A 14597-nucleotide genomic window follows, 5' to 3' on the forward strand; every position below is an offset into this window, starting at 1 on the left:
AACCGTGTTATATAAACCCGTTTGGAACATTTCTGCCTGCGCACAACCACCACAGGGCAAACTGCATGCAGCACTCGCTGCAAAACGCGATGGCTGCTCACGGGAAGGCCAGTGTTTTCGAATGGGTGAAGTGTGGAAATCGCCCGTGCTGTACTCTGGCAGTAGATTTCAGCGGTGACTGAGAGGATTATTTTGATTACATGAATAATGAAAGTGCTTAAGTGTTGTTTGGCAGATCTGATTCTGAGAGTCCTAACTTAAAACCTTCACTGATGTCTGTCCTGCTCAGTCCTCCTTCTAGTCCTGACTGTCCTTGGTGGTGCTTAGTGATTTTTTTTTTTGACAAGTGCAGGCCTGTTAACTGGAGTTTTGTTTGGCTTGGCCAGGACCCCACATGTACTAAAGCAAGTTCAGGTTTCATTTATAAAGTCACTGATGAATAAGCAACTCTTTCATAGCACACATTAGGCTTGGATTTTTTTTTTTAAATTGCACTTCACTGTGAAAATACTGGGTTTGTGAAGAAGCCTGTCTAAATCTTTATAGAGGAAAATAATGTAAAAACATGAGTTAATGCCTCGCAGGGAGAGAACTGAACCTTTCTTCTTGGGAGAAGGGTATTTAACTGGATTTATGTTCATCAATTGCCAATCCTAGCATTCTTTTTCTTCACCAAAATTCAGCCTAGAAAGGAGAAATTACTAATTTACTATGTCAAATAATTGCATAAATACAATTGCTGACTAGATGACAAAGAATCAGGCAGTAATACAGGTTCAAATTGTCTGAAATGGGGTGAGGAGGAAATTTCCCAGTGTTTTCTCTGCAAGCAGCAGAAATGCATGACATCCAGCAGTAAGCAGTCTTACATGAAAATACGTATTCTTGAACTCAGTATTGTTCTGAGCCATCTGGAGAGCAGTAGCTCTGAACTGTTGCCCAGCTCTCACCATACTTATTGAGGATATTATAATGAACCTACAGCTGCCCTTGCCAACCAAAAAGTACAGAGTCAGTATTTTATTACACCTTCAGTGTGTGGGATAAGGCTGCTTTCCATTTGGCTCCTTTGGTGGTGTTCTGCTTACATGCACCAGTAAATGAACTATTACATATTAAAGCCTGCTGGGCAAAAGTTCAAATTAAATCATGCCATCTGACCACAATTACACCATTCTCAGGCAACTGAAGTGTATTTTTGCGAGACTTTATATAAACATTACATTGTACATGTAACCAAATATGTACCATAATCATTGTCACAGAACGCGCCCATTTAAATGCACGTATATCATTTAAATGGTATCAATTTCTCATCATATATAACTAGTGAAACAAAAGCTGACAGCTAACTGAAGCTCAGACAAGAAATGTTGAGAAATATTTCTTCTTTTTTGTATTGACTAGTGGCTTATTCTAGTTGGTTTCTGCACTTATTGTTCTCACTTTAAAAATAGGAATCTTGGTCTAGAGGAAGTCCTCATCTTGCTTTTCTTTCTTTTGGTATAATATTCCATCTTTAAAAAAATCTGCTTTTAAGACAAACTTGTTCCTGCAATCCTTATTCACAAGGGTAAGTACAGAGGCCTGTGACTTTATTTTATACCACTAAACTCTCTCTCTCAGAAATCAGTCTAGAATCTCTCAGGCTTGTATGAACAGTGGGATTAAGGTTCAGACTTCTTCCATTTATTCACTGTGGTGCATCCATGCTCTTTATTGCGGAACATATTTACAGCTCTTTAAATTGCTTATTTCCTAATGAGCAGAAGCAGCCTCTCTAATCTCTATTTCAGACTGTCTTCAGCTTTTTACAGTTTGCTCCCTATGGCTGGCAACAACATTCGCTTGAAACTGCCCCATTTGCAGCTGTCCACACTTCTGGGAAAGGGTTAAGCAGGTTCTGCTGATTCACCGAGGTAGGTGACTCATTACCCCACCCGGATAGAGGGGAAGCGGCTGTCTAGAGGGAGAGGATTCATACAATATGAAATCAGAGGAGACCATTGTGAACATTGAGTTTGACTGAAAGAGCCGGAAAGGCTCTATAGTTAAAACTCAGGATTATCAGCTCTACAGGCAGGCGGGTTAAAGGCTGTCGGAGGGACCAGGCCATGCTTCTGGAGCACTGGCAGAGAAAAGGTGGGGTAGGAAGCCCAGAGGCAGGAGGCTTGAGGAGGAAGCCTGTGCTGGAATTTGCTGCATTGGTAAAGCCATGTCTGGGCTGTCCTTGAAAGCAGTTGAGGAAAGGCACGGCTCAGTTCCTTTTGCAGCTTTTTATAACATACCAGATCCATGAATCACATTCCTGAAGACTCTTACACAGTTTTTAAAGTGGTGTCCCACAAAACTCAGGCTTCTTTAAAGTACACTTTGACATCTGAGAATGCTTCCTTTTGTGTGCTTGGTCCTTCATTTCCTAATATTTATCTATAGTGAATGTATTAAATGCAGAAGGAAATGAATTATTCAATATCCTTATGAACTTTAATGTTTTCCAGTTGTGTATCAGTTGGTAATTAGTGCATAACTTTCTTACTATTGATAAAATTCTGGTCTTTGTGAAAATTACAAATTGTTCCCAGTAATCTTGAGCTGTCTCTGTTTGGTAAGCCTCTGCAGGTAATCCTCTTGAGAGCCCCTCACCTGTTTGCACTGAGGCTCTGTCCTTTCTGGACTGGCAGTCAGTCTAACCATATAAGCACCAATATGTACTTAAGTTCAAATAAATTGTATTTATCACTACCTCAGTGTTCTGCCACTTGCCAAACAGTTGATTATCTTTAATGTACTTGTAAATTGTTAATTTTTTGGCCCTGGTTATTGTGACCAAGTAAAAGTTACCCTATTCATTAAATATGTCTGCTGCAGTTAGACTCCTTGAATCAACTTCCAAGTAAGCTGCACCTGTCCATTATGAAAAACAATAGTGAGATTTGACACATTGTTCCTTGGCTCATGGACATCCTGTGTCATTCCTAAACATGCCTAAGTTTGTCTAAAACTATCAAGGTCAAGGCCATTGCTTCTGTTGTCCCTGCCTCAGTAAGCCACTGGCTTGTGCTGACCTTTGATCTAACTCAGTGACTTTAATTTCTAATGAAATAAAGGCCCTCTGCCAGGTTCAGACTGTCTTTTATATAATAAATTTCTCAGTAAAATAGAAAAGGACTACTCCACCTTCTAAATGTAGATGATAAGTTTGATAACAGTTATTTACTTCCTGCCACTCTGACCCTCTCCTCCTCTCCACATCCTGGGGAAAAAATAGAGGAATCCAGCAATAGATCAAAAAATGAAGGCTTAGTCTGGAAAAGGGTGTGAGAATTTCAAAATTGAGGTCAGCAGTGAAAAACACTAACAGGAAGAAGCCTAGAGATGCATAAAACAATTCCTGTCAATCTCTTCTTTAGAGCAATGAAAAGTGTTATAATAGCTGACACAACAGCTGCACTTTGTTTTCACCTCCATTTTTTTACTCTAGTTTTGAGGAACCTGTGTTGTAGAAATTCACAATTTTGGCTGATGGGTGTGATCCCCTCATGCTTGACTCAAAGAACTGTGTTTTCCAATGGAATTAGGAGTATTTTCCCTGATTCCTAATTGTGAGCAACTTCTTGCAGAGGTATCTTCGTTAAGCAGTAATTAATTTGTAGGCCCAGCTCTGCCTTTGAGCTACAGAATCTTTCCTCTTTGTTTTTCATATAATTAGAGCTTAAATAAGGAAACTTCTATTTTTCCTTCTAGGACATGCATCTTGGATGTGTGTTGTGTTTCCTGATGTGGCTCAAATTCTGCAATCAAACTTAAATAAATAACTAAAAATCAAATATTTTGCTCCATTAAGTAAAAGTGACATAACCCATAAATAATAAATGTACCTATAAAGAATGGATAATCAGGTCCATTTCATCCATAGTTGCAATAAGCACCTGTAGTGCTTGCTTCATGCTCAGAATTATGAATGTATAGAGATAACATAAGGTTATTGCTGCAATAAAGTTATTTGCTGAGGTAACAGTAACATAACCCATTGCTCTCTTCTTTGATTCTAAGGAGGCTTATCTGTCATAGTCTTTTTAAATATCTTTACTTGGCCTGTAGAACAATGAGGAAGATTATGTGTTCCTGGTCATTTTTCAGACATGGAGCTACCTATTCTCATTTCTGATACTGGAACTAAATTTTAGACTGATAACAGATGAAATATCTCTTAAAAATACCAGGGAAAATAATTTCTATGTTGCTAAACATCCTGTGCCTTTTGAAGGAGGGAGGAGGAAGAAACTCACCATACTGTCTCCCTTCCTGACCCTTTGTTCCTTGCAAACTTGAATTGCTTGTGCTGTTTATCTTAACTTCTTGTGCAATCTTTCCTCAAGCCTCTTGTGTCAAAATACCCTAGTTTGAGACAATGGTTTAAACTGATCAAAACACAACATCAGAAAAACCCTTTCAGTCATAACAGTCTCCTAGCTCTGAGCTGCTAGGAAGTGATTGAGTGAAAAAAATATTAAATTATCACAAATAAAGTCTGTAACAAAAGTTATAGTTTTGAACTTCTAAACAACTCAAATTTCACTGCAGAATTACTGAGCAGAGTAGGGCTTGAAGTATGGCTGGATGGCTGAGCCATGATTATTCCATCTTCCCCTTTTGAGGGGGAATTCCTAAAACAGGAATGAGAGTAGCTGAGTGAAAACCGATCAGAAAAAACAGACTGAGTCATTGGATTGTGTACTGTGCTCTGCAAGAAGAATATTGTTAAAATGTTTTGTCATAAATGCCAAGCATATTTTTAATACAAAAATTTATTGGGGATATTTACCATATCTGCCTTCTCCGCCTACCCTTCCCTCCTGCATGGTCCCCCTGCTGCCTCGATTCTTATTCCTCTGTGTATTTAAGGATTTAGCTATAATACTGAACCATCAGTATAGCTCCTAATTTACACAGGTAATATTTCTGCATGAAATATGCTAGATTCAAGTCTTATGCTGTGTGCAAATAGTTATCCTACTGCTAACAAGCAGGCAAACTGTCGTTGTTGGGGTTTTTTTGTTTGGTTGGTGTTTTTGTTTTTTGGAAGGCATATGAGAAATTAACCTTGCTTATTTATAAGCTGCCATGAAATTTGTCAGAATCCGTTGTGGCTTGCACTAAAACTACAACCATGCCATTGATCAGCTATTACTATAGCTATACTCAAGCAGTTGTGAACTTAGCTCCAGTACTTACTTATTTTCTTCAGATTCAGTTATAAAATTACTTGAATCTTGTCAAGACGACTGTTTGCCATTTCAGTTCTCACATGGCAGAACTACTTTGCGAACAGCTGCTCCAGGGGGATCTTAGTGCTTCTGTTCCTGGCCTGAACTAAAGTGAAGAGGTGAATTAAACCAGGAAGGAAATTACAGTAAGAGTGACACCCAGTGTCTGCTGGCCTCTAACTGGAGCCTAGCAGAATTACTTCTGCATCTACATCTGTGTTAATTAAAGATTTAAAATCTAAATTAGACTCTAATAGGGCAAGAATTCTACATGGTCATCTTATTAGCCACACTGCAAATGCCTTTAACGCATTTACAATCGTTCTATTTGCTTGCTCACCTTTTAGTTAAAAGCTCAAAGGCCTGGCACAGAAAAGCACTAGGCAATAAATGATGATATTTGACCACCTCTCAAGGGAAAAGTCCTTGAGACTGTGGGATTTTGTGTGTGTGTGTGTGTTTTTTCTTTGTGCATACCTGTTTAATACTGAGTGTGATTTTTTTCTATGGAAGAACACTTGCATGGTGAGGGGGAAGGAATTCCAAAAGCTCTAACATGAAGTGAAAAAGCTAAAAGAGGCAGAAGAATGCTGGGTTTTAGAAGCTTTTATTTTTCCCAATTCTATTGTATTATTTTATTGTATAAGAACTCTCATGCTAATCTTTATAAGAGCAGAAGAGTCATAAATCTGTTCTGTTTGGAGCATGTATGTGTTCAGTCTGTACACCCACATGCTATTGCAATCCTTTTTTTCTGTAACTAGTTCAGTGCATCTCTGATTATTTGCAGTCTGCAGCTTTACAGTGGCACCACCTTGTGGCTATGGTAAAATTTGTTCAAAGAGCCCTTTTCTTAAACAGAATTTTTAAAATTCTATAATCTAGTATATTTATTATATTCCAGGACCTTGCATCTGAAAAGTACCAGCAGTTCTATTCCCAAATCTGTTTAAATAATAAATAAATAAACCTCCTGCTCTTAATTTGTAGGAGGAAAAAGAAGAGCAAGAGTTGCAGTTTTGCCTCTTAAACCTATGGTTAGCCTCTAACAAATAGCCCATGCATCTGATCTGCTACACAGGTTCAATTTAAAAAAAAAAGAGCAGTAACACAGTAACAGAAACATGGCAGAATGAAATGCTGGAAAAAACATACAATTCATTATAATCTCTAATATAACTTAAGGAAGACTGGAAAATGAAGAACCCATTTTGTTGTTGTATTTTAAGATTCAGATTTTTTTTTTTAAGTTCAGAATTTCCAATGTTTTGTCAAGGTTAAAGACCTTAAAATAGAATTTAGGCCCACTTTGCTCTACAGGAACAGATGGCAGAGTATCCTCCCTTGAATGATATCCAAATGGACTCTGGATTAATACTCTGATGCTATGTATTTTTATCAATATCAAGGTATTCTAGGGCAAAGTGTTAATATGAAAAGTTGGAATGTGAAGATCAGGAATACCTCACTACTGTAATCAAGTGCACATTTAACTTTTATCATACATTAGTTGATGCTAGCTTAGATGCTGAGAGTTTAGCCTGGAGAAAAATCCTTGTACTATAGAAAATCTTTAGCAAATGTATTGAAAAATATAGCTATTTATTAGATATATTAAACAGAAGTATTACCTGCCCACATGAATATATTCAGTTCTGATTCAGTTCTTACTGTTCTAACACACACACACACACACACACACACACACACACTACTCAGAAAAGTGAAAAATAGTTACAGCCTTATATATTTTGGGAGGCTGATGCAAGAAGGTCTTCCAGTGTGGTGTTCTTGCAGTAAAGCTCTAGTTGAGAACATTTTTAAAAATCACAGGGTGGTGTAACTGGAGATAACTTGTTCCAGAGTTGTGAAGCTGTCCAGGAAGTCCTCCTCTTCAATCCCAAATTTAGTGTACTGGTGAATATAGGCTCTGTGTGTTGAAGTCACATTAGACATGAAGAACATTAGAAATGAAGAATCCAGCACATGAAATCAGATTGCATGGTTAGTGTAACAACATCATGTAAAGACAGGTTTCCTCTCCATAACCACACTGGTTAGTTTCTACTGTTCTATCTTGAACTTATTTTGTAATTCATAGTGATTGATATATCATGACTTATTTCAAATAGTGTTTATAACTTTGTGTGCATTGCTTAAAGAGACGAAATTGCAGCTAACAAATTTGGGCTAACTGGGCAATAGGAGAAGCTGTGATTATTAAATGAGAAAGGTAATTTATGGATTTGAGATGTAAAGTCTAACTCTGTGTGGGCAAGATAGCTTGCTTCTTATCAGTGGTGTTTTTTGTAACAAGCGGTAAAACTAGGAACACAGCTAGCGGAAGCTGTTTTCCTCCTTTGTCTTTTCACCACAAAATTCTGCTGTGACACCCAGTTACCTTGGCTTCATGATGATTGAAGTAGAGAGGCAATTATTTTCCAGGTTTCTTGGTTCTAATGAAAAATGAAACTAATGAAACGAGCCTTATAAAACACAGAAACCTCTAAATGTTTTTGAACTGACCCAGGAATTTGTTTCCTGAAATGTGCAGCATGTCTGTATACAATTTAGAAACTGTATGAACATATTGAAACTCTTCTATTGATATTTTTGGAATGGTCATTCTGGAATGCAAAAATTTAACTTTTAGGAGTTTTAGTACCGAGGAAACTGTCAAATTGACAGCACTAGAATATGTAGCCTTACTTATCCACGGAACATGAGTGCTGTTCTGTTCCTCACCCTGCCACTGTAGTTCAAGCATAAAGACATTTCCTCTAAAGTGTGGGAAAAGTCTTCATGCTTATTCACCATTACTTTGCTGAAAGAAAAAGCAATTTTCACAATGATTTTACTCCCAGTGAAGACAATGGCAGCTACAAATGAAATATCAGTTTTGTTTTGTTTTTTTGGCTTACTTGGAAGCAAACATATTCCAAGCTTTTCCTACAAGGTTGTCAAGAGGTTTCAGCAGGAACTGGCTATTGCTGACCAAAGCAGCGGACTTCTCATATTTGTTAAATGCTCGTGGTGTCTTCCACAGGTTAAAAGCATCCTGGGGGGTTAGCCATGATGTATATAGTGCTGGATCTTGGAAACTTCCTGCAGCAGAAACAGAACAGCCCTTTTGACAAGAGTAAAGTTACAAAAACCACTGCGTCTTGAACTCAGTAGTCCTGTGTGGCTTAATCAGTGCTGGTACCTGACTACTGGGTTTGGCAGATCAGTTCAGGCCCTAAAAAAAAAAAACGCTGAAAACTGGTGAGCCTGTTTAAAAGATGATAACTGTTTTAAACAAATTCATTAGATTATCTAGCAGAGTGCTCTTGTATTGGTACTTCATATGCAAGCTATGTTTGTCACTCCAGAAGCAACTAAATATATTTTCAGACAATATAGACAAGAATCCTGTCACATATACAGACTTCAGTCTCTTCCTCCTTCCCTGAAGTGCTTCAGGAAACACAGAAATCTTAGTTTTAAGTACAGCAGCCCTGAGTGATTACATAAGATGGCCTTGGACATTACAATGTGTTTGTAGAGGAAACATCAACCTTACTAGTTAAATATGTGGCCTTGGGTTTTTTTTCCACTTTCATCAGAAATTGTTGCAAAGAAAACAGTGGGATGTGAAACAGGAATTATTGAGGTGTTGTGTTTTTCCTTCTCACCTAAGTCTGCACTGTGCATATCTTTTCCTCGCAGGATAACCAGGTTGGCAATGGAAGTATTGAAATGCAGCAGCTTGCTTGTGGAATGTTTGGAGGGAATGGAGGAGCCTGGACGTGGTGGTCTTACTTGCCAATCAATACCTAAGAAGAGGTTTTGGCGACGAAGAAGAGATAACAGGAAATTAGTATTTCATGAAATATGGATTCAGACTAGCTGAAGAGTCAGATGTTAACTAATACTGTGCCCCAAGCTAAGATCACACTAGGGTTTGTAGTTTCTGCATGTTAATTAAGCAGCAATTACACAATTCTGGGTGAGAAACAGAGCTAATCCAGCAGCGTTTATGAAGTCTTGCATGGTAGTCACTAGTCTTAGCAGAGAAAATGTGTATTGTTTCTATAGTTAGCAATTTGCCATCCCATTCTTTGCATAACTGGAAACTATACTGAATTCTCTGTGTGAATGATATAGGAAAGCTAAGCATATGACTTCTATTAGTAGAAGGTGTAACAAAAATAAGCATAGCAGAACTAGCAATCCAAAGAATGTTCCAAATGAATCATGTAAATTAAGTGCACAGTCAAAAACTGTTGGTTTGTTTTGCATATTTTCAATAGTTATAATTAACTGAGATGTCTGGGAGCAAAAGCAGGAGCAGGCTGGGAGCTGCTGCGGCAGCTGTGTGAATAGCTAAAGGAGCAGCTGGCTATGTAGAGACAAATTCCTGCTGTCTGAGGGCAGCAGCTCCTTTCTGAACTGACTAAAGCTAGTCATCGAGTGCCACAAAACAATAAGCTTTATTTCAGCTGTAAAAATTTGAACTTAAATAGCGATGGATATTGAAGATGAGTGAATACTTTTTACCTTCCTCCATTGTAGCATTAGCAATGAGCATCTGTCTTAAGTGTTTGATGAGCCCAGGCCAACTGAATGAGCTGTATGCTAGAGAGCTTTCAGGCATCTGAGGTATGTTACGAAGACCCAACATCTTGAATTCAGGATGTGGAACTAAGGTCTCCATTAAGTCTCCTGCAAAAAGAAGTAACAACTGCTCAAGTTTGTCAAAAATACTGCATAGGTTAGTTAATATGGGAGAAGAGAATAAGGAATTTTACATAGCTCTAGTAATTTAAGGTAAGAAGCAATGCAGGATACATAAACTTTGACAGATATGGACACATGCGTCAGACAAAATAATGCAAACATCCTACATGCTACTGAGTTTTACACAAGCATGTTAATAGCTTTTATTTTACAATTTAGGCTTGTCTTGCTCAAAAATCTGAAGGCCTTATGCACTGCTAAAGATTGAGAGGCATAAATCAAAGGGGTTTTTTATAAGAACATCTCTTGGTAATATGGGTAACTTTTCCTTAAAGATACAAATCTAGGCTTGTTGCCACCAAGTTGTATGCTACCCTATCTTCTAAGCTAAATACAAACCTTTCATTTGGTTTAAGTTAGTATAAACTTCCAACCTAATGCAAAACTCACTGCAAAAATGACTGCCCTGCACAAGCTTCCTCTGAAATATAAATCAGTACAAGAGTGAGAGTAGTGACTCGAAAAAGGGGAAACAGTGTCTTTTTTGGTAATGAATGAAACTGGAAGTATGGGTTTATACTCTTGACTCTGCTATAAAATTGGGGCTGAACTTCTAAGTCCTTTAGTCTTTTGCTTCTATTATCCTATCTTAAAGATTGGGTTGTATCTAAACCACTTTGCTAAGGAGACTAGAGAACTTAAATTCACAAAATGACGTTGTTATAGAGCTGTGCGAGAATGCTTTAGGAGTTATTATAGTTAAATACCTAATGGGCTTCTGCTATAGTGCAAGGCACCTTCTGCTGTGTAAATGGGCTGGAAAACACTTCCCAGCTGATGTGCAATGACTTGATTTACATCCCTGAAGGAGATCTGTTTAATATTCATGAGCTGAGCACAAATCTTGTGAATGACATCATTTTCATGAACAAGAAGGGCATCTGACGAGTGGTACAGATGTGACAGAGTCAGAACGGAGTTGTAGTTTTGAACAATGACCTGGAAGCAGAAAACCATACACACAAATGAGAGTCAAAACTTCATCGTGTTCTAATTTATACTCCTCTGGCTACTATCATTCCCACAGTTATGATTTAGGAAGTGATTCATTTTCTTTGCCAAAGTTAGGTTAGGAGCTAGCATAGCTTTCTCACGGACAGAGAGCAAGACTTGTGAAAATCATGCGATCTGTCTCCGTTCATCCAAACATGCTAGAAGAAAGTCTCTCTCAGAACTGATTACAGTACTCAGATACTATCAAAACTACATAACATTTCATACAATGTAACATTTTAATTAGCTAGTAGAGCTTCTGAAGATACTCCATTAAGACTTGGTAATATAAGAGCTAAGGTATAAACTTTTTTATTGCTATTAGCTTGAGATTTTAGTGACCTTTAGTGACCTGACAATAATTTTGAAATATTTTTTTCTTGTGTGAAACCACCTATATCAACTATTAGGCTAACAATTCATTAGCTGTATTGCCTTCTGTCACATTGAACTTACAAGAAGTAAAGTTTTTCTCTTTTCTAGTCTCTTTCAGTTGTTGACATTTTATGTTTTACTTCTGGTAAGCAGTCTGTTTATTTACATTGCTGTTCTTTTGTAATCGTGATTAAAGTTTTGCAGAATATCTCAGGGACATACGACATTCACCTCACCAGTTCCATATGGCCAGATAACGTGGTTTAGTATAAATGAGGCTGGAAAAGCATCCTTTAAACATTGGGTCACAAATGCTCCCAGGCCGGATCCTGTACCACCAGCCATGCTCATTATTGTGAAAAATCCACTGAGTCGGTCACATTTCTCTGCTTCTTTTTGTACCAGATTCATGATTATGTCTTTGTGTTTAGGCCCGTGAACAGAGTAACTGTCAAATAAGAGAAAAGGCAGCAAGACATGGCAGATTACAGTAAAATAAAAGCAATAACATCAACCTATTCATAAAGCACACTTTACTTTTTTAGTTATATAACCTACTATTGTGTCACCAGTTCTACCCGTTGGAAACAATCCTCAGCTGTGACACTTATGTAGTAAAAAAACAGCTCTTTATAAAATGTGCGGTTGTTTGGTGTTTTTAAATATATTCATCACTCTGTTCTAAAATAGTCTTCACTGTAAATGCCAATTTCACATTGCAAAAAGCAGCCGGTTAAAAATTTTGCTACTATACATACTGCTACTCTATCGTAAAAATAAAACAAGTTAATGTTACACACTCTGTACTCGCACAGCTGCAATAATACCATTCCTCCAGAGTCTAGTCTGCTCATCAGCCTCCACAGTTAGGTTAGCAAAGCCTGAAATGACTGTTCATACCCATTTGCCCAGTTGTTCCCAGACCCTTGTTTCTGACAGAAGTGCGACCGATCATCATACTTCCAGTAGCCAGACCGGGCAGCTATTGATAAGGCTTGGCTGATTACTTTGGGTTCCATGTCAACAAGCACAGCCCGGGCAACAGGTACTGGAGAGGGAGAAAAATAAAACTAAGAATAATTTGCCAATCATAGAATTTGTTTACATAAGACAGACAGACTTGTACCAGGGCCCAAACTGTATTCCTCCCACCCATATAAACTGAACTCTTAACTTCAATGGGACAGTACAGGAAGGTGCAGAAAGCAGAACCTGGCAACGTTCTAAGTTTCTGGAAAACCACCTGTTGTTCCAAAGAAGAGAGATCTGAGCTCTAGAGACCTTTCATGAAAGAAGCCATTCATTTCCTGACACTGAACTGGGATTTGGTATGGCCATACTACATGTTCTGATCTATATAAAAAGGAAAACAGAGATGTTGGAAGGAAAGATTATTTATGTATACGTAGCTCAGTTTCCAGCTCTGTTATTGGCGTCCTTGCTCTGTGGCCTCAGGTGCTTTACTGCACTGTGGTTTTGCCTTTGGAAGCAACCTCATGAGGACAGACGGTTGTGACAATTCTTTAAGAATGAAGGTAAAACTCATTCTTCAACTTAAGTAAAAGTGTGTGTTATTTCTGTACACTTATCTACACTAGCCTGGAAACAAGACCCTCTGTGGGAAACAAAAGTCCTTAAATGCTGTACCTCCAGATTTCTCCTCACTGAAAAAGCGTTCTTTGCAAGCGTCATGGTAGGATTTATTCTCCTTCTTGGAGCACAATCCATGCGTGCCATGGACGTCACTGCAGATAGCATTAAACACTTCATGCCCAATTTGATTACCGCACTGACCAAGCTGGACTGTGACTATTGACATTCTTATTTACTTTGTATTTAACCCTAAAAAGGAAAAGTACACCTTTTAGTTACTGGGGAAAAAAAAAATTTAAGTTTTGTCAGATAGATTCCTGATCAGTTTTGTAACTTTTGCCAACTCTAGTGAGGAGGAAAAGGCTATGCTACAACAACTGGCTATTCCTGGGGAAACGCTGTCTGTCAGCACTTTATCCTGCATGTCAGAAGAATGCTGGTGACCGTTTAAAGGAAGCCAGTCTGTTTACTGTTGCTATATGTCTTAACAGAACTGAAATCAACCACACGGCAAGCAAAGTCAAGTCTCTCTTTTCTCACTTTCGCTTAGTAAAGCAGAGTAAAAAAGACTAATCAGAAATCCAGCCAAACCCTCAGATGAGACTACAAGAACATAATAAACATACTAAGAAAGTACTGGATGCCTTTAGAAACATGCAGCCTGTTGGCAAAGCCAGCTGATTTCCAGTGGCATACTGCTATGGGCCAGACGCCAAAATCAGCTGAAGTGACAAAAGAATCCTCTAGAGCATTCTCCTTCCTCCAACCATAGAGAGACAATTTTCTGATATGATACTGGTATGCTTGACCATTTTCCCACTCAGTTTTTGCAGTAACTCTGGTTTCTCACTCTTCTATTCTTTTTTTTTCCCCCTACAAAGACAAGGTCAATATTTGAACTCACTTCATTATTCTGGGCTGCTATTTTTCATCATCCTCCCAGCTGCGCCACAGCACGTCTGTAACGGCGTTCTTGGGAAAACCGCCAGCGCCTGTAATTTGCTCCTGCTGCACTTTGCAGGCAGGTACGTGCTGGTTTTCTCCTTCCCGTGCTGGATTTCAGCGTTTCTGCTCGTCCGCACCTCAGCGCCTCAGGCCAGGCCGCGTGCCAGGGTCGCTCCTCGCTGCAGGGAACGAACGCGATCTTCAGGAAACGGCCCGGTCGGCCACGCCGCCCCCTCCGCGCCCCGGCCGCCCCTTGCCTCACGCCGCGGGCCCCGCCCGCCATGTTGCCGCAGCCGCCCACCTCGCTCGGCCACCTCTCCCCTTCCAAAGACGCTTCATCCTCGACGGCCCCCGCCCGCCCGCCGGCACAGCTGCCCTCCCCGGGCGCTGCTCCCCGCCCGGGCAGCGCCGGCCGCGCTCAGCCCCGACCCCGGCCCCGGCCCCCCCCCCCTCAGCGCTGACCTCAACGCCCCGCTCTGAGGCGCTCGGGCCGCAGCGGCGCATGCGCGAGCCCCTTCCTCTGCGAGCCCTCCGCTGCGGCCCGAGACGCGCCTTCAAACAACCCGCTTCGCGCATGCTCGGAGTCAACTTCGGGCAGATCGGGGCAAGGGTCAGACTCGCGGGCTTCAGGGAGCGTAGTAC

At 39.7% G+C, this 14597-nt stretch overlaps 1 protein-coding gene across 3 annotated transcripts; it reads right to left on the minus strand.

Moving 5' to 3' along the window:
• Nucleotides 1-6855: 6855 nt before the first annotated feature.
• TUBD1 (tubulin delta 1) lies at nt 6856-14140 on the minus strand. 3 transcript variants are annotated; one of them, XM_013962057.2, is made up of 9 exons: nt 13915-14140; nt 13065-13259; nt 12318-12465; nt 11649-11865; nt 10757-10988; nt 9810-9974; nt 8945-9085; nt 8192-8375; nt 6856-7200 (listed from the first exon to the last, which is right to left on the minus strand). In XM_013962057.2, the coding sequence occupies exons 2-9, from the start codon at nt 13234-13236 to the stop codon at nt 7098-7100; spliced, it is 1362 nt and encodes a 453-aa protein (XP_013817511.2). In that variant the 5' UTR covers nt 13237-13259; nt 13915-14140; the 3' UTR covers nt 6856-7097. The 3 variants fall into 3 exon arrangements, with proteins under 3 accessions (XP_013817511.2, XP_067165665.1, XP_013817513.2); XM_067309564.1 differs by lacking the exon at nt 13065-13259; XM_013962059.2 differs by lacking the exon at nt 8192-8375.
• Nucleotides 14141-14597: the final 457 nt, after the last annotated feature.

Source organism: Apteryx mantelli, chromosome 22 (assembly GCF_036417845.1).
Source record: "Apteryx mantelli isolate bAptMan1 chromosome 22, bAptMan1.hap1, whole genome shotgun sequence".
Taxonomy (NCBI): Eukaryota; Metazoa; Chordata; class Aves; order Apterygiformes; family Apterygidae; genus Apteryx; species Apteryx mantelli.

Coding starts and splice junctions, on each gene's coding strand:
- TUBD1 (XM_013962057.2), bottom strand. CDS start 13,236: ATGTCAATAGTCACAGTCCAGCTTGGTCAGTGCGGTAATCAAATTGGG. Junction 10,989..11,648: donor GGCCATATGGAACTGGTGAG/GTGAATGTCGTA, acceptor TTCTGCTTCCAG/GTCATTGTTCAAAACTACAA. Junction 7,201..8,191: donor TGGAATATGTTTGCTTCCAA/GTAAGCCAAAAA, acceptor TTCAACACACAG/AGCCTATATTCACCAGTACA.